Source organism: Lepisosteus platostomus, chromosome 3, assembly GCF_059453375.1.
Source record: "Lepisosteus platostomus isolate fLepPlt1 chromosome 3, fLepPlt1.hap1, whole genome shotgun sequence".
In the NCBI taxonomy this organism is placed as follows: domain Eukaryota; kingdom Metazoa; phylum Chordata; class Actinopteri; order Semionotiformes; family Lepisosteidae; genus Lepisosteus; species Lepisosteus platostomus.
In genome coordinates, this window is record NC_142613.1 from 46,158,780 (window position 1) to 46,182,012 (window position 23,233).

The window sequence follows — 23,233 nt, forward strand, 5'->3', positions numbered from 1 at the left end:
GGAAATAAATTATTCATACTCAAAGGCGCATATGGTGACCCTTAAAGATTTTAATGATCATGGTTGAGTCATATAGCCTATCTTTCATATTGTTCAAATGTAAGGTCCAGTTAATTAAGTTCATTCTTTCTGGTCATTAGCATATTATTTTAATCTATTTTAATGTATTCAAACTAACAATTACTGTAAATGAGCACCAATTATCCTGGGTTTGTAACCTGCTTGCATTTTCTAGCTGCTGAAAATATACATTACCCAGATAAAAATAATAAAAGACCTTGAGTGCAGATGTATCCTGAAGAGTTAAAGGGTACAAAACCACAGTGTTTTCCTTATTTTCCTATTTTCCTCAAGTATTAGATACGGTATGTATTTCTGGAGGGGAGGAAAATGTATCTAGGTGACATGTATAAAAGAGATTAAATCGTGCTATTTAATACAGCCTGTTTTGCTGTAGGAACACCCTCCTTAAAAACAATCCTTTCTCAGTTTTACACTATGGAGTATCACCAGCTGGCTTGCACGTACTCTTGATGCCTGAAAGAAAACGAAAACATTTTTCTCTCGAATATTAATGGAATAGACCCCAACATCTACTGTATATGCTTAGCAGTTAACTCTGCTTTGTTGCTGGTTAAAGAACCATAATTATATGACTAATTATAATGAAACAAACATCAATAAAATTATAGTAAATGGACCAAAACGCATTACACGCTGCAACCTATGGTATGGTATTATAACGAGTTCTTAAAGGCATCTGTCTAGCTAACACAGAGAAAGTGAATTGTGCCCATAGAATTCCAAAGTGCTTGCTGCATCCCAGGCACTCTGTGTACAACACAGTTTATAGCAGACGTTCAGTCACAAAGGGCTGATCCTCTGTGATGCTGTAAGTAGAACTGCATGTCATGAACATTCCTTTCCCTTTCCTCATCTTGTTGCATCTTTCCATTGTCCCCATCGTCACCTGTGCAGCAGCTCACTGGCTCATTCCACCTTGTGCCACTGGTCAAGCTATTAGCTATTGTTCTTTTAACACCAAATCCTGGTCTCAGCTTGCTTCTGTTCTTATAGGGTGCTTGCAGAACAGCCATTATTGTCGGTTATTGTTTGGTACCAGTGGACGCAGTCTTTACTTGAACCACACTTTTCATTTCATTCATGTTCTTTACAGTACTGAAGAGTATAATCAAATTGTTGTTTTTTTTTGTAAAGATTGAAATTCTTTCAACCACCATAGAATTATATATTAATTATACTGTATATACTCACTTGCGAAAGTGTTTGAAAAGTATTTTTGGAGTAGCATTTCATAAAGGCTACATGAATAACAACCTTTGTCCATCTCCATATTCTGCTTCTCGGGTCCTGAACTGTCGTATGTTGTTGTGAATGAAATGAGATATGATAGAACTGTGCAGCAAAGTCTTTCCTTGATCCCTTTAGATTGAAAGGCACCATTATTCTGTCAGACATCCTCAATGTGAAGCGATTAATAGAGAGCTGCCATGGGCCACTCAAATCTAAAATCCAGAGTTTAGTGGCAAAGCCTCTAAAGTATATGAGGCTTTGTTGTGAAATTTCATCTCAGATCAGCACACGGTTGCTCAGAGTGATTTCAATGTTCTTTACCAGTAAAACAGGAAATGAGTGTAATGAATGTAGAAAAAAATGTTTCTGCCAGGTTTGTGTAAATATGAGCAAAATTAGATGATCAGTAGGGAGGTTTGAAATGTTCAAAAATAGGAATGTAAATGTGAATGCCACTTTTTTTTTTACCTGAGGGGAATACAATTATATAAAACAAAAACAAAAAGTTTTTTTGGCTCGGCAGACCAATTTTGCCACCCCATGTTTTTTATCAAGTGTACTCACTACTTTAATGTTAGGATGTGTTTTTGCACACTATTGATCCCAGTATTCTAAACGCCTTACTAAGGATTTCTGCCTTTTCTGTAAAGCTCTGCAGGCTTGAGTAATTTATCTTCTTTTTTATTCTCCTGATAATTAAGGTTCCTCTTGTGATCTCAGGTCTGGCTGTTTGGCATCAGCATATCCTGAATTCTGAATGGCGTGAATTCATTTAGAATCTTGCATTCCATGTTTGAGCAGATGTTAATGGAATTGGACAAGACTTCATGTTTGCTGTTGTAAGGTTACAGGGTCCTTATAGATAAATTATCTGTCTCGCCATCTCCCCAGTTCAGCAAAGTAAATGTTTAGCTGTGTGTTATTTCTCAACAAAATCAAGATCAGTCTACTTGGGCATGAACATATGAACGTGGGTGTCAGATGTGTTTCTTCCTCTGTAAGATCAATAGCACTTCTGTAATATAACAAACAGCTCAGGTTTATTGTCTCTGGTGAATTACTATGGTTAGTGTATCAAATGATGGATGGGTAAACATTCTGATACTCCAAGTTTCAACCCAGCACTTCTGTTTGTTTCTTTAAGGAAGCCAAGTTAGCAGCTTCAACAACATTCCTCAGTCAGTTTGTCTACACCCCAAAGCCCTCTGCATAAAGAAGTGCCTTCTATTCTCATTTGAAATGCACTTTTACATTGCCTTATTCAAGGAATAATCCTATAAAGTCTTATCCAAATTAGTCAACAATGCTTTGTTTATTCATATATTTACCCTTTTCAATACACATTTATATATATACAGTATAACTTTGTTAACAGATATACAGTGTGTCTCATCCTAATCCTAAACTCTTATCAAGTATGGGGGATTAAATGTCTCGTGGTTCATAAGACCACATTTAACAGGCTTTCCAAAGAAAAAATGTTTCTATACAAACCTTTTACTGCATCCAAAACTCCAAAATTGAGCCTGTATCAATGATCAAGCAGAGGTGAATGCCACACTAGAAAGCAGAAAGAAGAGGGAACACTGTGTGGGCTGCGGAGTGTGTTTCAGGAGTGCTGGAGAAAGAGGGGAGGTGGAGGAGATCAAAACGAAGAACATGTGAGTGCAGCAGGTGAGTGTGTGGCCAAGTGGAAGGTCTGCAGATCTGGGGAGACAAATTCCAGTGAAAACCTGAAAAGTCTGAATGGTGAGGTTTAAAAAGATAATTTTGGCTTCGATGTCTTTCTGCAGTAAGAGTCCTGGAGCTTCTGTAATGCCGCCATCACACTGCATGACTTTTCCTAGGATTTTCAGTCGTAGCCTCTGTTTACATAATCTTAAGAAAATCACAGTGAGTTGTAGAGAGTCGCAGCGAGCGCTCGCCCTTTACCGTCAGTTGCGTAGTGTGACACCCCCAGCGACTCAGTCATAGCGCTCTTAATAGCCCCTACGATTTTGCGACTCGCTACAACAATGAAATTGGTTTGATTTTCTTGTAGCGAGTTGCATGTCGTAGGGGTGGGCTCTTGTGTCTGCGACAGTCGACAGCTAATGAGCGCTCAACCTGAAGTACAATGCATACAATGCGGTTGCAAGAAAAGAAGGAAAGCGAGTGTTTTGGACTATGCAAGTGGAGGAGAGGCTCGTCGAACTTTGGAGCCAGCACAAATGTCTGTTCAATGTTTCGTATTTGTCATTTCATGTTTGTTGTCTGTTTACTTTCATGCGGTGCTCTTCCTCTTACTCTGGTGTGGTCCACGTTGATTGGCTGCCAAAATGAGGCAACCTCGTGGTACTTTCACGGCGCAATACAAGATTTGGAACCGTGATGAAAAGTCGGGAAGGAATCATGTAATTAGTCACCCCCCGCAATTCCTAGTTGTATAATTTCACTCCCTCTAGGGCAGAAAAGGCAGCAAGATTCAGCAACTGCAGTCGATAAATTTGACATGCTCTCCAACTAGAAGTCATGTCAAGTCATGTAGTGTGACGCCAGCTTAAGAGGGCACAGACTGGAAGATCAGTGTAATGATCGCTGGGACAGATAAAAAGGGGAACTATCAAAGACTTCTCTGAATCAAGTAGTCTTGGCTGTGATTACACTGACCTTTCTGTCTGCATCCTATTACAAGGATTTCAGCACTCCTTTTCCAGAAAGACATCAGAGCCCAAATTATCCTTAAAATACAGAAGGATCACATCTTGCACCAGCTCTCAATGATTGATTGTCTTCCAACAAGGCCCTTAATAACAATGTGATGGTAGAGGTAGTGTAGACAAATGTGTAAATAGAAATTCTGCTAAAGTTTATCTCATCTTATCTCATATTAATCACATTCATCTAGTGAGCAGATGTGGACTCAATTTTCTGTATTGTACTGATGCCCATCAAAGAAGAACATCAACTCTTACTAGCTGCATATGATGGTAGAGGACAGTATTTGCAGCAGAAGAAAAATCTGAAATATTCAGAAGCTCTGGGATGCTCTTAGCACAGGATGGGTCCAAATTCCCTCAACAGAGGGGTTTACATATAATTTGTCATATCAGCATGAATTGTCAAATTGTTTGTTAAATGCACAGCAAGCAGTTTAGAGTAATTGATGCTTTGTCCTGTGCATACATTTTCCATACTAAATTCTTATTTAGTAAGTGAGATATTCAGTAAATATCATAGTACAAGACTTAGCTTAAATTCTTAATGCCTGGAAATGCTCAGTTGTATACATGCTGTATCTGATAAAAAAAACAATAACGCATCATGAAACTGCTTTATACAGAACTTCTTGACAGGCTGCACAAATACAGTCCAACTGTAAAAAGACAGTAAGTACAGAAGTGATAATTCACTAGTAAATAAAAAGCGATTACCATACTCTTTTAACTGAGGGCCGGAGTAAAATGGTTATTTAATCGGTTGTGTTAATCGGTTGTGTTAAAAATAGTTAGAAGTGGACACAGGAAGCTGTAGAACTAATGGAATCAGTTTTTCTTAGTACTTGAAGTACTAAATTCTTGAAGTACATTCTGTTTGAGGAAGATGCATAATCCTATATTTGCAATTTGTTAAGGTAACCAGAACTTGAATTTGAAGTTTATGCATTTGCTTGAAATGCCTATTGTGGTAGGTGATTCATCCTTCAAATCAAATTACTGTCACAAAGGTTCAGGCTTTTAAGTCAAGTGTTTTATCTTGTTTTATTTTTATATTTTCAAACAGGAATATTAACCTTCCATCTTTGATATGACATGATCCAAGCTGATATTTAATTGTATAAAAGAGATTTTGAGAATAGAATTGAGATTATAATTTGCCATTTGTGCAAAAAAGTAAATACCGAGAGCTAGAACTTCTGTATTCACTTGAGACTACAAAAATTGAGACTGTATTTTTTAGTCTTATCTCAAACAGATGACTAAAGATGTATTACTGTAAGAGGTATTTTCCTAACAGTTCTTGGTAAAATACTGCTTTCACAGTTTGGTTCACAGAGAAGCTATTTGCATAGCACTGAATAATGAACAAATGTCAAAATAGAATTAAAGTACTTTAATCTTTTTTGTGTCACATTTTTTAGCCCTAATGCTAGATTCTCAGTAGAAAAAAAAGGTGTTCCAGCAATTTGCTGTTTCAGCAATATCTTACCACCTCATTTAAATAAAGGAAAAGCAGGTCTTCCCAGTCCTGTCATTTAAACTCAAAATAAAGCTTCTTTTATTGCACTGTGTTGCAGTGGAGAATAACACATTTAGATTTAGACATCATTGACATTACTGGCACCTGAGACACTGTCTTTTAAAAATTCACTTAATGGCAAAATTATTGAAACATGAAGCTTACTTTGGTCATGGTTTGGATATTATTTAGATTTAGTCTTTATCTGTGGTGATTTTCATTCTCACCAATCAATGAAGATTAAAAAATATGAAACACAGACATCTAGAGTGATTTAATCTCATAGGATTCAATACACTGTAGTAAAAAAATCAATATTATGTACAGAGATTTCAGAGGATAGAGGGATGAGCTATAGGAGCTAAAGATACAATCTGAACTGCTATCTAAAAAGTAGGAGGCCGGTTAGCTATAATGTTGTTTTGATGCTTCTTGATATCTGAAAATACCACAAAAGTGTGAGGAAAGAGAATGAGCAACATAAGAGGCAGAAGTGCAAAGAAAGTAATAAAATGGGTATAAGGAAAGACAATGGCTTGGAGATCAAAGACATCGGAGTGATGAAGGGAGCAATCTTAAATTGGATAGAAAAGCAGCCAGTGGGGACTGTGAAGGCAAGGGGTTATATGAGGCAGAGAGAATATTAGGTAAGCCACAAGGCTGGTGGTGCTTATTAGATTTTCTAAGATGGAAACCTCACCTTTCAAATCAGCAGTAACTAAATGACAACCGGAAAATACCTTTTCCAGTCAATGGGAAGCACAGGAAAAAAGTTTTTTACAAAATGTATGACAACTCAAAGAGAATTCTGAAACATTCTTTGAAACGTTGGGGATTCACCTGCTGAGCCTTTCCTTGCACGTTTTGTCACATTCATTGGACCGCCCTCCAAACAACAACAAGCAAGGAAGACCCAGGTCTACTTATCTGAGCTGGTGTCTTACTTCTGGCTCAGTGAGTATGTTTTCGGTGTTTGCCAATTTTACTCAATTTATGAAGGAGCTTTTTCAAAGGATCGTCAGACAACATTGCCTTTCATAACTTCTTAAAAGCTCCAGTTAATTTAAAAAGCAAGAACCATTCCACAAGTTAAATTGCTGCTAAGGCAAGGCAAAGTGCTTGATAACACCTCTGTAGTGCAGAGATGTGTTTATGACACAAAGTCACATTTTGCTTTTATTGCTAATGCAAAATTAAATAAAACACCACCTTTAAAGTTAAAGTCCATTATAAATCCCAGTCATATTTGCAGGTTGTTATTTTCATGCTCACTGAACAATGCCAATTATTCTTCAATACTAGTTTTCTTGCACTGCTTATAGACATTTCTTTCACCATTACTCCTTTGCCAGGAAGGTATCATTAGTATAGTAAGTATTATGATTAAATTTGCTAGTTCTGTAGACAGGCGGATCCGTAATCCTAATTTCAGGCACTCTTTTTAGCAGATTCAAATTTCTCAAATGTCTTCATGTTTAATTTTATAAAAAAAGAAACATAAAATGAAGGGATGTTCAAGATATCCCAGGATGCTAATGCTAATCTTTGGCAAAGCACAATTTTTCACTTTAATAACTGTAACCAAAAGAAAATGTAATGTTCATGAAATTTTCCCAGCTCAGATTTACACATTAGTAATCTTTTTTAGACAAAACGCAGAACATTAAATAATTTCCAACATAGTATTTGGCATTAGATGTGAGCATTAAAGTTCTCCAAATGAATACGAAGAAATATGAATAAGGAAATATTAATTTTATTCTGTTCTTGGATAGGATATTTATTTATTAATTTATTTCTGAAGTATCACTTAAATGCTTTCTTGCAAACACAGGGGAGCTATGTGGAATTGCTCTAATCTCCGTCTGAACCATTGGCCTCACAGTTGCATCCTCGCAGACAGTTTTCTCCTTGTTTGGCTGCTCAGTTAAGAGGAGCATCCAAATCTACTGTAGGTAACATATGGTGCATATTTAATTTTTTTAACGATTGACTTTACTGTGCTCAAAAGAGCTGTTCAGTATTGTGGATTTTTTTCTCTTGCTCGTTATGTACCTTGCTACAACTACATGTCTGAATTGGTCTGACATTCACTACCTGACTCAGAAACCTTACAGAAACAGTTTATTTATTGTTGAATTATGTATTACACAGAGAGACCACTCAACTAATTGTGTGCCTTTGATACTTTTACAATTTTGTTTCTTTCTTTTATATTGTCTTATAACTTCTTTCATTTAGTTTTGTGCTTTGAATGCAAGGAGTAGGTTAAGTATAGATCAAATCTTGCAACTTCAAAGTATCACGACTGAAAATTTTATAGATACAAACTGTGAAAACTGTACAAGAGACTGAATTATTTTGCAAGACACTGTACTGTACATAACTCTATATACCAATTTCACGTTTGAACACTTCTCTACCTTTGAGGTTTCTCTTCATTTCCTGATTTTAATGACCTGCACTACAAGCTCTTGAATGCCTGGTCCAGTCACCTGGGGTTGCTGTTGATTGCAAAGCTGAGAACCCTCTAGCTAACTAAAGTCCACCAAGCTCCAGCACCATTCATCCAGTCAAAGCCATGAATGTTTTGGAGATCCTGGCTACAGTTAACAACAGTTCAGACTTGATGTGGTCAAGTCTAAACTGTAGGGCACAACCTACTGGTTAAGTCACTAAGATAAGATTTTCCCCTGAGGGAAATTTTTTATCGACATCCAGCACTCCTGTACATTTAAATAGAATGAAAACAAAAAAAAGAAGAAGGAAAGAAAAACATTGCACATTATTCTATTTAAAAAAAAAACACTACACATCACTCTATTGCACATGTAAAGTATAACAAATAACAACATGTACATTTATAACACATCACAAAACATATTGCACTCAAGTTGGTTGTAAAAGTCAGAATTGTGTTTATCCTTGACATTTGGGTTAACAGTTGTAATGGATAGTGGAACAAAGGAATGTTTGTATCTGTTTGACTTACATTTGGGAGCCCTAAAACGTTTGCCAGAAGGAAGAAGTTGATATTAAGAATTGAGGATGTGGGAAGGATCTGATATAATTTTTCCTGCCTGTTTGATTTATGGATTTTTCAAACATTGTCTGCGGGGAGGGATGCTGTTTCATTCCCATGACCTTCAAAGCTTTCTGGATGAGGTGAGTAATTTGTGATTTTAAATGAACTGATAGATTACCAAACCACACTGAAATACCATATCTGATAATAATGCTCTCGATTACAGTAATCAGGAGGTGTGAAATGAAACCTACAATTAATAGAGAGAATTCAGAAGAAAAGTAGTCTGTCGTTAAAAGAAGGGGGAAGGTGTGATCCTAGCTGCAGGATGGTTTTAGTTTCTGTAGTCTTTCTGATGTATGAGTCTGGAAAACCATCTTTGAGAACACAGACGGAGAGATTGATCATGGCTGTCAGAGGTGAAATGAGAAACAATGGGCTTGGAGAGATCTTTAATCTTCACAGCCCTGACATGTTCTCTGAAGCGGTCTCCGAGTCTCCTTCCTGTTTCACCAATGTAGATGGCTGGGCATTTACCGCAAGAGGTACAGTAAATAAGGTTGCTGGAGGTACAAGATGCCATCTGGGTGATCTGGAATTGTCCTGAGGGGCCTTGAATGAGTGTGGTGGTAAGTAAATGGATTTTATTGAGTGTTGTAATTCACAATTCAGACCACAATTTTAATTTCAAACAATTTTAAAACATGTATACGATTTAAAGAGCTCTTTTCAACATTGATTATATACTTAGAGATGTGGAATCAGTTTAGACAATTTGATGTGCGGGTCACTGAACTTAAAAATGAAACTTATTAGAGCTGTTCTAAAAAGAGACTTAGGAATTTGAGACTGGCAAATTCCAATGAAACCAATACTTTTGAAATGAACACAAAAGCCAGACTAGGAGTCACAAACAGAAATTATATTCAAATAGAATCACGACTAAGAGCTGAAGAAAGTATTTTAACAGCTGAAAGTGTGGATGTTTTGAACAAGCTGGCAACACCTGCTGTGGATCCTAGAGTTTGGGGATCCTTCAGTCAGGAAGAGGTCTTGAATCTGAGAAATGTAGCTAATTATAAAATGTAGCCTCCTAATAATCCCCATCTATGAAATGGCTTCATTACTCTGCTCTCCTCCCCACTGATTGTTGATGTGTGGTGAGCGTTCTGGCGCACTATGGCTGCCGTCGCATCATCCAGGTGGGGCTGCACATTGGTGGTGGTGGAGGGGAGTCCCCATTACCTGTAAAGCCCTTTGAGTGAAGTGTCCAGAAAAGAGCTATATAAGTGTAAGCAATTATTATTATTATTATTATTATTATTATTATTATTATTATTATTATTATTATTATTATTATTATTATTATATTATAAAGCACAATGGACTGAATGGCTTCTCCTTCGTTGTCTTTCTTATAGTCTTATGTGATTCCACAGCAAACCAAGTGAAGCACTGAAGACGGCCTCAAAGCCTAGGAAAGGTATTAAAGGTACTGTGTGTGTAAGCTTCTTTGATTCTTTTATTTGCATCTACTGTACATAATTTCATTAAAGAGCAATCCGTTCTCCTAGGAAACCACCTACAATTCTAGGATCTTCAATACTTCAGTTGTGAAACCTTGTAAAAAAAACATTAACGATACTTAAAAGTCAAGTATGTTTCTAGTTTCTTTGAACGTAATTTAAGGGGGCAATACATTTTTAAAAGAAGCATGCTTGAGTGCCTTACTCCAAGTAGTTGTAAGTGTTTCGCTGCGCTGATTTAATATGAGCACAGCTTAATGGTACTGAGAGTTTAAGGTGATGCCAAAAGGTTTTTGTGTCATGTGATCAGCAGGTAAATCACTGCAGCCTAAAGGATCATCCTAAATATCTTCTTAAAATAATGGCTGGTTACTGGCATGAGACACTTCAATATATGGAGGAGCAAAAGCAGCAGATAATGATCTGAAAGATTTATCTGCTTTTTTTCCCCAAATACACTGTAAGGACAGGAAGAGATTTCTATCATCTTTAACTGAGATTTCAGAACCAAATTGACTGATATGATCCTTGGTATTTACCTAGGATGATTCACACCTGTACTATGACTCATTTTCAAAGAAGCATTTTCACTCTGCTTTATTTTCCATTTTTTCAAGGTGCTATTTAAGCTGTGATGAAAACAGTGTGACCGAAGGTCCAAGAAACAGTCTTTTCCAAAATAATGTACACTCGTGGTATAATAATGATGCATATATTAAGTTAATGTGCACGGGAAACCTACAGGAGGAATCTTGTTTCCTATGATGAGCTACAGTGCATGCAGATGTTAAAGGAAGCCTGCTCTCTTCAGTGTGCTGAGTTTATGACCTACCTGTGTTTCAGTGATTAGTATGATTTAATTGGCTTCATTGATTTCTAAACAGATGGTAACTGGCACGCGTCTGAACTGCAGATTTCTTGCAGCAAATTCAGCACGCATTTCAGTTCATTCAAAAAGACAATTGATCAATTTAATCTTGGTCATTATCGAGTATGTGCAAGGGAGCTTGGGGTAGTCTCTCACCATCAGCATCAGCATGGAGGTACCCATGAAAAAAATGTTTCCTGGAAAAGATCTTATTATTATTGATTTTAGACTCTTTTTGATCTAATTGTCTGTTTTTTAATCTTGTGGTACTTGAAGAGTTCTGATAATGATATGTTGTCGAATGCTGTCATGTATTATGGTATTGTATTATTGTCATACAGTAAATCATATGTTCATGAGCTCTTGATTTGCAGGACAAATTCCCTTAGGGGGCAATAAAGGGTTCATTCAATTAAATTATTAAAATGTAAGAAGACAATTCCCAGGCCTTCTTGATAACTTTATTTCATTATGGCTTGTTTTTATCATTCATGTCTGCCGTGTTGCAGATGCAGCCACACCATCTTTCATATGAAATGTACTCTGTCTCCAGCAAGTACTTTTATACTTTATTGAGAAAAATTAAAATGAAAAGGTGTTTCTTTGATGTGCCATTAATGTAAAGACACAAAGAGGTTTTCCTTTGCTATTTCCTTTTTTCAGTTTGTATACTGTACACTCATTTAGTATTAGGTTTTCACCTTGAGAGCCTCACATCCTGTTTTCCCCCATGAGATACAGTACTCTCTGCTTTCCCTTTTTGGCCCATGGACTTTTGCCTTGTCTTCTGACCATGATTTCTGGATTCTTCATCGGATACTTTTTGCTCCAAGACCTTTTGGCTTTTTGACCTACTGTTTCTTTGGACTTCGACCTTGGATCTCCCTGTTTATTCTGCTCGCAGCTCCTTGAGTTCCCTATATCTGCATAGGGTTCATCCCTTACTATCAGCTATTTTCAGCGTAACAGAGTAATGAGGTGCCCATGGATTTTTGGACTGTCCAGTCTTGCCACTTAGTAGACACATTCCTCTTCATCCAGGTGACAATCTGACCTGGAATTGAGTCTCAGAGGAGACATGACAACGATATTAATAGGGACTTGGGCTCTGCAGTCGCTTGGATGGCTAGATCTGCAATGAGATCACTTTCATTTCCATGTCCTCTGTTTCCTTGCTCTTCTGCTCCCCCAGATCCACCTCCTAGTTGTAGGAGTGTTTCTGAGATATTGGTGAATAACCTCCCAACTGAAGTCCAGGTATTGAGTCTTTCTTGGTCGCAAAGTCACCTATTTTAGATCAAATTGAAATCTGTACTCAATTTGAAAACTTTGAAAAATAAGGTGTTGGACCGAGTGAAGTCACCTTTCGAATGAACTCATTAAGCTTCCATGGGGAGCAGGCACTCTATGCTCTTTGTTTAAGTGGGAGCTGTACTGTAGCTTCATGTGATTTTAAACAAGAGAAAACATGGACTGTATTTGTCAAGGGGATCACAAATACATACATTGTAGTAGTAATACATTTTACATGATTATATAGATTCTTAAGAGGAGAAAAATCTGTCCACAACTTATTTGGCTGCAGGTAGACCTACCAGCAAAACATGACTGATGATACATGGCATAGGCTGCAAAGGAACAAATAACAGGTTTATTCCATGCTGAAAAGAAAAGAAAGAAAACAATGTTTCCCAGCTGAAATGTTGTGTTTACTTTCTTCTCTTTTCAGAATGGAGTCAAGAAGTAGATGAAGAAGGCTCATTCTGGTAAAAACAGGTCAAAGAAATGAAAAGGATATTGACCTTTCAAGCTATATCTCAATAGACCTTTAGTTTTAATGCTGTTCAAATCTTTATTTAAGCCTCCCAAGGTGGCCACTATTATAAGTTTGTAATAAAGACTTGTTTCTGAAAGATGTTGCTATTATGGTCTTTTTAAAGCTTGTAAACAAATAAAATGGTGCGTTTTCTCCAGTTTCTTTACAATTAAGTTTTTCTTTGTAATTGATGTTATCTTTTAGTTTAGCATCCAAGGATTCCTTTCCCCTCTGTGTGATTGGTCAGTCACACCAGTGCACTGCCGATATATTTACTGGGAGAGTGAGAGAACAGCACTTAAAGAATTGTAGCTAAAAAGTACACTCAAACCTTAGTACTTGAAAATCAATCACTGTTAAATGCAGGCTCATTTTTTCATACATCACAGGGAAGGACAGAAAATAATATGGTCTACATTTGTCTTTCTACAAAAAGACAGTGTTACGAAAAAATATAGGATTTCAAGTATTTTAGAATACATAGAATGCCAAGGAAATTGAGACATAGCATTGTACTAACATGGGAATTTTTTTTAAATTAAGACCAAAAACAGGGTTTTGTGTAAAGAGACTTGACGAAGTACTGTACTGTATGTACAGTAGATGAAAGCTGGCTGAGGAGAGTTGCAGACAGAGGTTCATTGAGAGGCCTCTTCCAGCAGTGGACCAGAAGGGTGCAGAAGATGGGGCTCCCCAAGCAGCTCAGCTGATAGGCAGGATCGAGCCTGGGTCATGTCACTTGCCTCCTGAGACAGTTATTCACCATGTGTTGGCAAGCAATTTACTTCGTACTTGGGATTAGTCTGCAGGACTCTCTTGGCTCCCAGAGACACAGCAGCTCCTGCAGCCTTGCTGGCTTCTGGTGTGGTAGGCAAGGGACACATATCTCTTCCAATCAGCACACAACCTCCAGCACAGGGCTGTGCAGCCTGTAACATATTAAAAGTTGAATGGCTCGAACACAGGGGGCTGTAGGACTCTCCACTTTCTCGTTCTCCCACCACAGGTCGAGTGAAACACAATAAGTGGGATTTCAAATCATGTGGTTAACAAGGACATGATTGCCAATTCTATCTATCATCTTTTAGTTGTGGAGATGATTAATTATGTTCTGCGTATTTACAGTTAAATCCCTTTTCTGTCTGATCATCATCTAGTCAAATCAAATCAAATCAAAGTTTATTTATCAAATGCACAACAATACAGCATGCAGCAGTAGTTGCTGGCAATGAAAATGTATTATCCTCAAGCTCACAAAAATCACAAAAACACAAAAATCTCAAAATTGAGGTTGTTATTACATAATAATAAATGTAATACAAATGGAATAAAACTCAATATGAGTAGAGCTGCTATGTGTCCATGGTGTATGATATATATACAAGTAGTGCAGTTATTCTGAATACAGTGAAAACTGTGTGTCTGTGTAGCCATTACAGATGATTTGCTAAAGGAGCTGCAGGTTGGCTATGTAGCAGTCTTATTGCCCGGAGGTACTGTAGAAGCTGTTCCATAGTCTGTTAGACTTGGACCAAATTCTTCTGTACCGCTTACCGGACGGTAGGAGAAAAACAGTTTTTGACTGGGATGACTGGGCCTGGCCTTCTTCAGACATCTAGCTGAGTAGATATCCTGGATGTTTGGTAGCTCACAGCCGGTAATGAGCTGCGCAGACTTCACCACCCTCTGTAGTACTTTGCGATCCCGGGTGAAGCAGTTCCCATACCAGGCAGTGACGCAACCAGTCAGGATGCTCTCAATAGTGCACCTGTAGAAGTTGGCCTGGATATGTGATGGCATGCCAAACCTCTTTAGCCTACAGAGAAAGAATAGGTGCTGCCGTCCTGTTTTGACCACGGTGTTGGTGTGGTGGGTCCAGGTTAAGTCCCCTGAGATGTTAACTTCCAGGAACTTAAAATTGCTGACCCTCCCCACTGCAGTCCCATTGATATATATAGGTGCGTGATCTCCTCCCTGGTGTTTTCTATAGTCCACAATCATCTCCTTAGTCTTACTGATGTTCAGAGAGAGGTTGTTCTCCTGGCACCATGCTGCAAGTGTTTCAACCTCCTCCCTGTACGAAGACTCTTCACCATCTGTGATCAGGCCAATGACTGTTGTATGGTCTGCAAACTTAACGATGGTGTTTGAGTTATGCCTGGTGACACAATCATGGGTAAATAAGGAGTAGTGGACAGGGCTAAGCACACAGCCTTGGGGGGCTCCAGTGTTTAGTCAGGGTAGAGGATATGTTGGTGCCCACCCTCACCACCTGCGGACGTTCTGTCAAGAAGTCCAGGATCCAGTTACAGAGGGAGGTGTTCAGTCCCAGGTCCTGGAGCTTTATGACAAGCTTTGAGGGCACTATGGTATTGAATGCTGAGCTTTAATCAATAAACAGCATTCCCACATAAGTTCCTTTTTTATCCAGGTGTGAGAGGGCAGTATGGAGGGCAGTGGCAATAGCATCTTCTGTTGACCTGTTCTGGCGATACGCAAATTACAGTGGGTCTAGGGTGTCAGGCAGTGAGGAGGTGATGTATGCTTTGACCAACCGCTCAAAGCACTTCATGATAACTGATGTGAGTGCAACAGGGCGGTAGTCATTTAGGCAGCTGACTCTGGGTTTCTTAGGAACAGGGACAATGGTGGTTTTCTTAAAGCAAGAAGGAACTATAGACTGAGCTAGAGAGATTGAATATGTCCGAGAAGTAATCTGCCAGCTGGTCTGCACATGCCTTCAGAACACGGCCAGGGATGGCATCAGGGCCAGAAGCCTTGCGTGGATTGGTCTTTTTAAAAACTTTACAAACATCCACTCTGAATATGATCAGTGGGTTTCCGTCTTGGATTTCTGGAATCTTCCTGACTGGATCTGTGTTACTGACCTCAAACCGAGCATAGAATGAATTTAGCTCATCAGGAAGAGAGGCAGACTGTTGTGCGACATAGCTGGGTTGCGTTTTGTAGTCTGTAATGGTGCGTATACCACTCCACATGGTCCGTGTGTTGGAGCCGTGATAATATGACTCTAATTTTACTCTACAGTTGTATTTAGCTATTTTGATAGCTTTCCTGAGGTTGTATCTGGATTTTTTTGTATTTATCCATATTGCCAGAATTGAAAGCAGCTGTCCTAGCTTTCAGTTTGGCACGTATTTTGCCATTTACCCACAGTTTCTGATTTGGATATGTGCAAACAGTAATCCCTGGAATCACGTCTTCAATACATTTACTGATGTAGCCAGTAACATAGTCTGTATACAGATTGATATTATTTTCGGCAGCTTCGCAGAAGATCTGCCAGTCAGTGGTAGCAAAACAGTGATTTCGTATAAAATCCGATTCATCCCACCAACGTTGAATGGTTCTTAACTCTGGCCTCTCCTGTTTAAGCTTCTGCTTGTAAACGGGAAGTAGCAGAATGGAGGCGTGATCGGATTTGCCGAAAGGAGGTCGGGGGAGGGCTTTGTAACCTCGGGATTACAAACATTTGTAAAATCTACAAATTTTATAAGATAGTTAAAGGATTGGGTAAGGAATGATAGGAAACCAATTACAAGAGAATACAGAGTTAGTCACACATTACAAGAACGTGCTTTGCTAGTTGTAATGAGCCTACTTTCAGTTAAAGCAGATAACATAAGTAAAATCATACTCAAATATGTTTTCTTAAGCCTGTAGATAGAAAACAAGTACAAAAGCAGCCCGATGCTATCATCCATCGATACAGAAAGGTTTTGTCATCCTGCTGTAAATGTTAAAAAAAAGAAAAAGAGTAGAAATATTATGCTTAGCTTCATATGTTTTATAATTAAAAATGTATAATTAAAACTCTATAGGTCCTTAAGGTTGGAAATCGGGTTGAATTAAAAAGATGTCAAAAATTGCTCCTGTATTTATATTGATATAACAGAATGATAGAGAATCAGATTTCCCTTTCGCTGTGATTCAGTGGCATGGGGAAGGAAGAAAGCCTTCAACCACAGAACGTGGCCTTTAGTATTCCAAAGATGTCACCATTGGAACAGTGACATGTTTGCACTGTTGTTTGCCTGTTTCCCAGTGCGATAGCTGTTCAGCAGGAAATCTACCTCTTAACTGCCACCTGAGAGTTTTTAACTAATTCCAGAGTCAAGCTATTACAGGGATATTTCAAAACACAAATGCAATTTTTGCCAATGTTGTGTTATAACACTAATTATACTGTATAATTTTATCGGGGCCAGGGGATCTTCATGAATGTTATGAATAGTAACTAGTCTGTTTGGTTTTAATTAAGTTCAGTGGCCAAAAGACAATAGTTTTGATTCTACAGTTATAAAATAATTAACCATTGTTAAACTTTCAACCCATAGCTCATATTTTTAACATATATGGAATTAATGGCCTCTTCGCTGCAGGTGATTTGATTTGTAGATGATTAAAGGTGATGTTTCTAATTGCTGTTAGCATTCACTCCATCCGTACCGTTCAGTAACGTTCACATGTTATTGTTACTGTGGCACCAGCAGAGCAGTCCACACTTATTGGTAGGTGGTAGGGTACAGTGCAACCACAGCCTGTGCCTACATGGGGTTGCTTGGACAGCAGTAGACACAAGCCAGGATATAGTTCCAGGATGGATGAGGTGGTAACGACAGATGTCTTGATTGCTCTGCAGATTTACTGTTGGAATAGGACTCACAATAGTTGAATGATAGCAAAATAATTGGGCATAGTGATGTTTATGTCCCACTGTCCTGTGTGCCTTCACTGTTTTTCCTGTGCCAATTCCATATGACATGTGTATGATTCTCCTGGATGTACTGTAAATGTTCAGTTTGGTTGAAAATGGTCCAGGTTCCTGTCTTTGTCTGGAACATTTCTGCATAGTTGTGTCCTACAGCTCTGTCTTCGTTCCAGGCAGTCTGAGAACTCTTGCCTTGAGAACCGTTGTGCTTAATTAAGGAGCATTTAGTCAGTCTGCTCCACAGCTTAGAGCTCTGGCTGGTCAATTTAAACATCACATTATTGAATTAGACAAAAAGCTAAACCTGCAGGATCAAGGTGGAAATGTTAATTGATATCTGAGTTAATCCTAGAAAATTACGTAGATTTACATATTTATACTCTAAAGGAATTTTACATTTCATAATTAATTGCATTTATCAAGTCATTTTTCCTGAGCATAACCAACTGTTTTTAAATCTAAAGTGTTTTGCTAAATTATTGGTAGCCTCCTTCTACTGCATTAGCCCTCCTGCTTTCACTCTGCCTCTGATATTGATCAGTAAACTCAACTAATTATGTTAAACTGAAGTCAGAATATCCATTTTCCTGATTTTTAATTAGTTCCTCAATATAAATTACCTGAAAAGCTATAGGACTCTGTCCCTTGAATACTAAAGATGCCCATTTAAATTGAAAGAATAAAACCAGGTGCTCTGATGTTTACCTGGTGGTGGTCAGATGTTAAATAGCATTTCCTGTGTTTCCTGATTTCTCCCTTCACTCCACCAGGAGACTGAATTCTTGTATCTTGTTTGCATTGAATGTACTTTTGTGTTTTGCTGCAACTACTTATGTTTTGTTTAATTATATCATTTTCATTACAACTGTATTGGCATTCTTCATAGCTGGTGCTGCTATTACAGCTATTACATAGCTCTCACAGCTCTTGGCTTTCATTGTTACCTGCGCCTTTTGTTTGTGTGGGTTTTCAGAAGTGGGTTCCAGTTTCCTCCCACCTACCATTATGTTCCAAAATCAAGGGAGCAAGATTAATTGTTGCCTCTAAATTGTCCCTGGTGAACTTCGTTTAGCACATTTGATCAAACACTGCCTATCACCACCTATACTGAAAATATTTTTCATAAAAACCCGAAGAGATTCAACATATAATGTACACAAATGATCTAACAAAAAACGAATCTCTTAAATTCTACTATGCTAATGATATTTGTGTAGCACGCAGTATTGCATGATATTTGCCTAGTTCCATTCTCTGACCAGAGACCTGCTAAAGTTTGTCTAAAAGATTGTCTCATCTCACTGCCATGGTTGAAATGACAGTATGAGATCCAAGTGTAGGACTTAATAACTTTCGCAAGATCCTGGAAGGACCGAAGATGGAGGACAGTAAAGGTAGAATGGGAGGAAGGCAGATTGGGGCACTTACAGGCAGATTATAGGCAGGCAGGAGAACAACACCACCGGACCAATGGTGATGAGGATGTCAGTGAGGGCACTTAGGGCTGGATCTTACTCCAGGATTCAGGGTCTTTGGGATTCAGTATAGCAGGCTTTCAGGGTTCGCTGAGTTCAGGTTTCTTAGAGCAAGGCTGGTCACAGGACTACCTAAGGTAGCTCAATGTCAGAGCAGAGCTCCAGTGGTATTGAAGGGATTACATAGGGAGTTCAACTGGAAGCCTGATTAAATGATTGAGTGCTTGATTGACAGGAGGATGGACAAACCGACAGCCAGCCTCAGTATGTTTTAATGAGCCTGGGAAGAATGCTTGGGCTTGTGGGAATGATGTGGTTTCCTGGAGCAACTGAAGTATGCAAGAAGCCACTAACCTGGAGTGTGACATCTTGTTCCTAAAACAAGTAGTGGGTGCATCATCGCTGGTTTTAATTGTTTTTTGTTTTCCTTTGGAAGTAAATCAAGTCTGTTAGTGCCTTTATTTTGTCTGTTGCTTTGATTTCTTGTAAGAAGAATAAAACACTCAGAAAACTCTGTATCAATGTACATTTATACACAAACAAGAATGGGTTGTTGTCACTCCAGATACATCTGGTAATACTGTATGTAATGAATAAAAAATGCAAAGGTTGTGTCTTTACAACCCTGTCAGAGGAAATGTTTGATGGTGATTTTGATTTTTGTATACAGTGCAGCTACAAAAAAATTGTAATGATTTAAGAAATTTTGCTGTAAAAAATCCAAATTTCACTATGCTTCAAAGCACTGAGATTGTAATCCAACTTTTTAGTAGATAAAAAAGGAAAAAGTGCATTTCATGAATATAAACATACATTAAAATTAATATTATATACCTTTTACTGTACATCATATTTATAATGTATTTGATTTTATTAAATTGGAAAAGTGAACAGTAAATTGGAATAAAGCTTTTGATAATGCATTTAGAAGAAACTTTTCCACTGCATCAATACCCTGCTGTAGCCCTCATCTCAGTCAGTCTAAATTCTGTTTTGGGAAATCAGTCTCTGTACCAGTTATCAGTTTCACCTCTTACATGAATAGGCCTGTAATACTGCCTAACCTTTTGGCATCAAGAAACTCTTCTTTACACCTTGACATCTCACGTAGCGTTCTTGAAATATGTTACTCTACGCTCTGTAACAGTACATGCAATTAATTGGATTTATTTTGTGTCTCCAATGGTCTGTCCTAATGTAATTTTGTCGTGATATGCTGATTTTTCAGAGCTCAGCTTCAAACCGATATATCATCATGCAAAGCAGTATTTATATTCGAGAGGAACATTTCTGGCATTAATCTTAAATTCTACAGACAGAATTTTGTTGTCCACTATATGTCTTACTCGTATCACTATTAAATTGTAGTTTGTGTAAATACAAGAGTCATCTGCCTCTACACAGAACAGACTTCACTATTAATTCGATATTCTTTGATTCGTAACATCTTTTAAAACAACACGAAAACGCACACACACTCATTCACCCACCACAGCCGTGGTGCCCTAGCAGCCAATTCGTTGTGAAAATCCCGATGATGTAAATGGAATCAGAAATGAGTCGGAGAACCTCCGGGAGGCGCATTCTCAAATCAGTTGGATGAGAGGGAGATAGAGCCGAGGGATCGTGTTGGTGCGCTCCTTAAAACTGAAGGTTGCTCTGCGCCTTTTCTTCCTTTGGATATACAGTATCATGATGCAGCTGTCTTTGGAGACTTAAGTCTGTAAGTCATTATGTTATTACTACGTATAACGACGAACAATTGCAATACAATTATCAACATTATCTAAAGGCATATAGTGTTTAAAAAGTGTTTTAAAAAGCTTCTGAAATGGCGTATAAAATATGCACTTACGATATACTGTAAGTGGAGTCGTTTTAACAGTGGGCATATTATGCATTAAGTGCGAAGCCTCTGAGTATAAGATAAAACCGTTACTGTTAAGGGTTAGTCTGACACAGCACCAAAACTCTTTGATGAAAACTGAAAAAATGTTTCTCCTGACTTACGCAGTCTTTTAAAGTCGTTTCCTTTTTTTGCATCTTTGTTGAAATAATAAGCTGCTTCGAACGCAGTTTTATAATTTTTGTGTTTTATTCTTATTTCTTCTAGCTTTCCTGAATTCCGTGAAACACTACCTGGCGATGTCTCAGTACAGTCATAATTCTAATAAAACTCGTCACACTGCGAGGGGTCCTGATTACTATTGGGAATATGAGTATTACGACTACGATGAGCCCGTTTCTTTTGAAGGACTTAAAGCGCACAGATGTGAGTCTTTTGGTTTTATCTTTATTGTTAAGACAGTCGAACTATTTTATTTTAGTACTCTGTTACTTTTAGAAATTGCCATATTTTTGCAGTGACCAGGTTGAATTGGAAAAGCTTTCCACATTTTAACAGCAATGTTCTGTGTAAAATCACCTTTGTTCCATGGGATTTACTGCCCCAAAGACAGCTTTTTGATCTGAATTATGTTTTTATACCAAACAAATTAAGTTATTCCTTTGATGGATGCAGAGTAATAATATTGTAATGGCAAGTATTGCAATTGCCATCAATAATCGATATCAATTTGATTGTTAGATTTGTCAGTTTATTTCAGGCAATATAGGTAATAATTATTAGGAAATTGAAGGGTTTTTAGTTTAGCATAGAATAAGCTTATACAGTAAATTGTTCCCATTGAACTACAGTAATCTTAAAATAGAGATGTACAGTACAGTTCATGCACATGTGGAGTACTGACATCTACGAAAACAATTTTTGTATACATTTCTACAGCCATTTCAATAGGAGAGAAAAACATAATATATCTCTATCTTGGATGAAAAATCTAGTAGAATAGTAGTAAACTACTCTGTAACTTATCTCTGTATCTCTGTACCACAATCCAGACCAAATCCTACAGAATATTAATATCAATATTAATGTCACCTGAAGAAATATTAAAATAAATAGTTTTACTGTATACTTTATTAAATGCTACAACAGGTTTTGCTACAACAGTAAATGCTACAAATTCTGCTTACTGTATGTACTTACTATAGGTACCTAAGTGTTGGAATTTTGCCCTCAGCCAAATAGTCATGCTAATTTAAAACATTGTTCTATATATAATGTTTAAAATGAATGATCTTTACCACGTGTAAGAAAAAAAGATAACTTTAGCCTGAGAAAGAAAATCTAACAGTGATACCTTTGGTTCCCAATATACTTAAACCTTGAGTGTTGTCAACTTTAAATCACAAGAAGAATGGAACTCCACATAGGAAAATCACCAGCAATCTTTCCCCAGTGTCAGGATTGCAATCAGTCATAGAGTGGCGCAGATTAAATTAAGACACCAATCAACTCAAGAAACAAAAGAATGCCTGGGAATGTTCTGTCCTGTTGCAGCCATTATGCAAAGTCTATGTGCAGAATCAATGCAAGAATCTAGGAGAATATCAAGTAATTCCTCCCTGCAGTTCTCAAGTTCAAGTTCAAGTTTATTGTCATTATACTCATATACAGGTATATGGTATAACGAAATGCTATTTAGCTAGCTCTCAGACGATACATAGTACAAAAAACAACAACAATACAATTGTATAACAAAAGAAAGACAGAGACAACAAGCAGTGTACAAAAAACAACAACAGGTAATATGCTAAACAACAACAGGCAATGTGCAAAACAACAACAGGCAATGTGCAAAACAACATAAAGGTAAAAGGTAATGTGCAAAATCAACATCAGATGTGCAAAAACATGCATCAACAGAATGAAATAAAGGGATAGAAATTATGGGGAGTGAGCTTTTTGACATGTAAGGCAGAGGTAGATTTCAATGTGTGTTTGAGTTTTTGGTAAGAAAGAAAGAAGGCACTGTGAGGTTCAGATCATAGGTGAGAGGTGAGGTGAGAGTGAGAGAGGCTGGGAGTTTAATAGTTTGATAGTGCGGGGGTAAAAACTGTCTCTGAGTCTGGTAGTCCGGGCCCGAATGCTCCGGTACCGTTTCTCCATGATATTGTGATTTCAAGCCCAGGTGTCTTAGTCCCAGGATAGCTACTACAGCTAGTCTTCATCCAGTTAGTATTGGACACAGCATTTTTTAGCATAGCCTGCTGCTATTATAAAATCCAATAAACCATATAATAAATAAACAAATGATATGGTGTGTATTAATTCAGTACTCTAGAATAACAGTACAGCTAAGACATCCAGCCATGACAAGTTGTTATTCCTATTGCTGTTCTACTGTTAACAAAAAGGT

General features: G+C 37.7%; 1 protein-coding gene across 2 annotated transcripts in view; it reads left to right on the forward strand.

The window, feature by feature from the left end:
• The first annotated feature begins 19,865 nt into the window (after positions 1–19,865).
• mrap2a (melanocortin 2 receptor accessory protein 2a) overlaps positions 19,866–23,233 on the forward strand; it is a 31,450-nt gene continuing 28,082 nt past the window's right edge. Inside the window, exons 1-2 of one of the 2 annotated variants that reach the window (XM_088625738.1) lie at positions 19,866–20,697; positions 21,088–21,246. In XM_088625738.1, coding sequence (XP_088481864.1) covers positions 21,120–21,246 — 127 coding nt within the window. In that variant the 5' untranslated portion in view covers positions 19,866–20,697; positions 21,088–21,119. The remainder of the gene's footprint in view (positions 20,698–21,087; positions 21,247–23,233) is intronic. The other variant, XM_088625737.1, reaches the window with a different exon arrangement.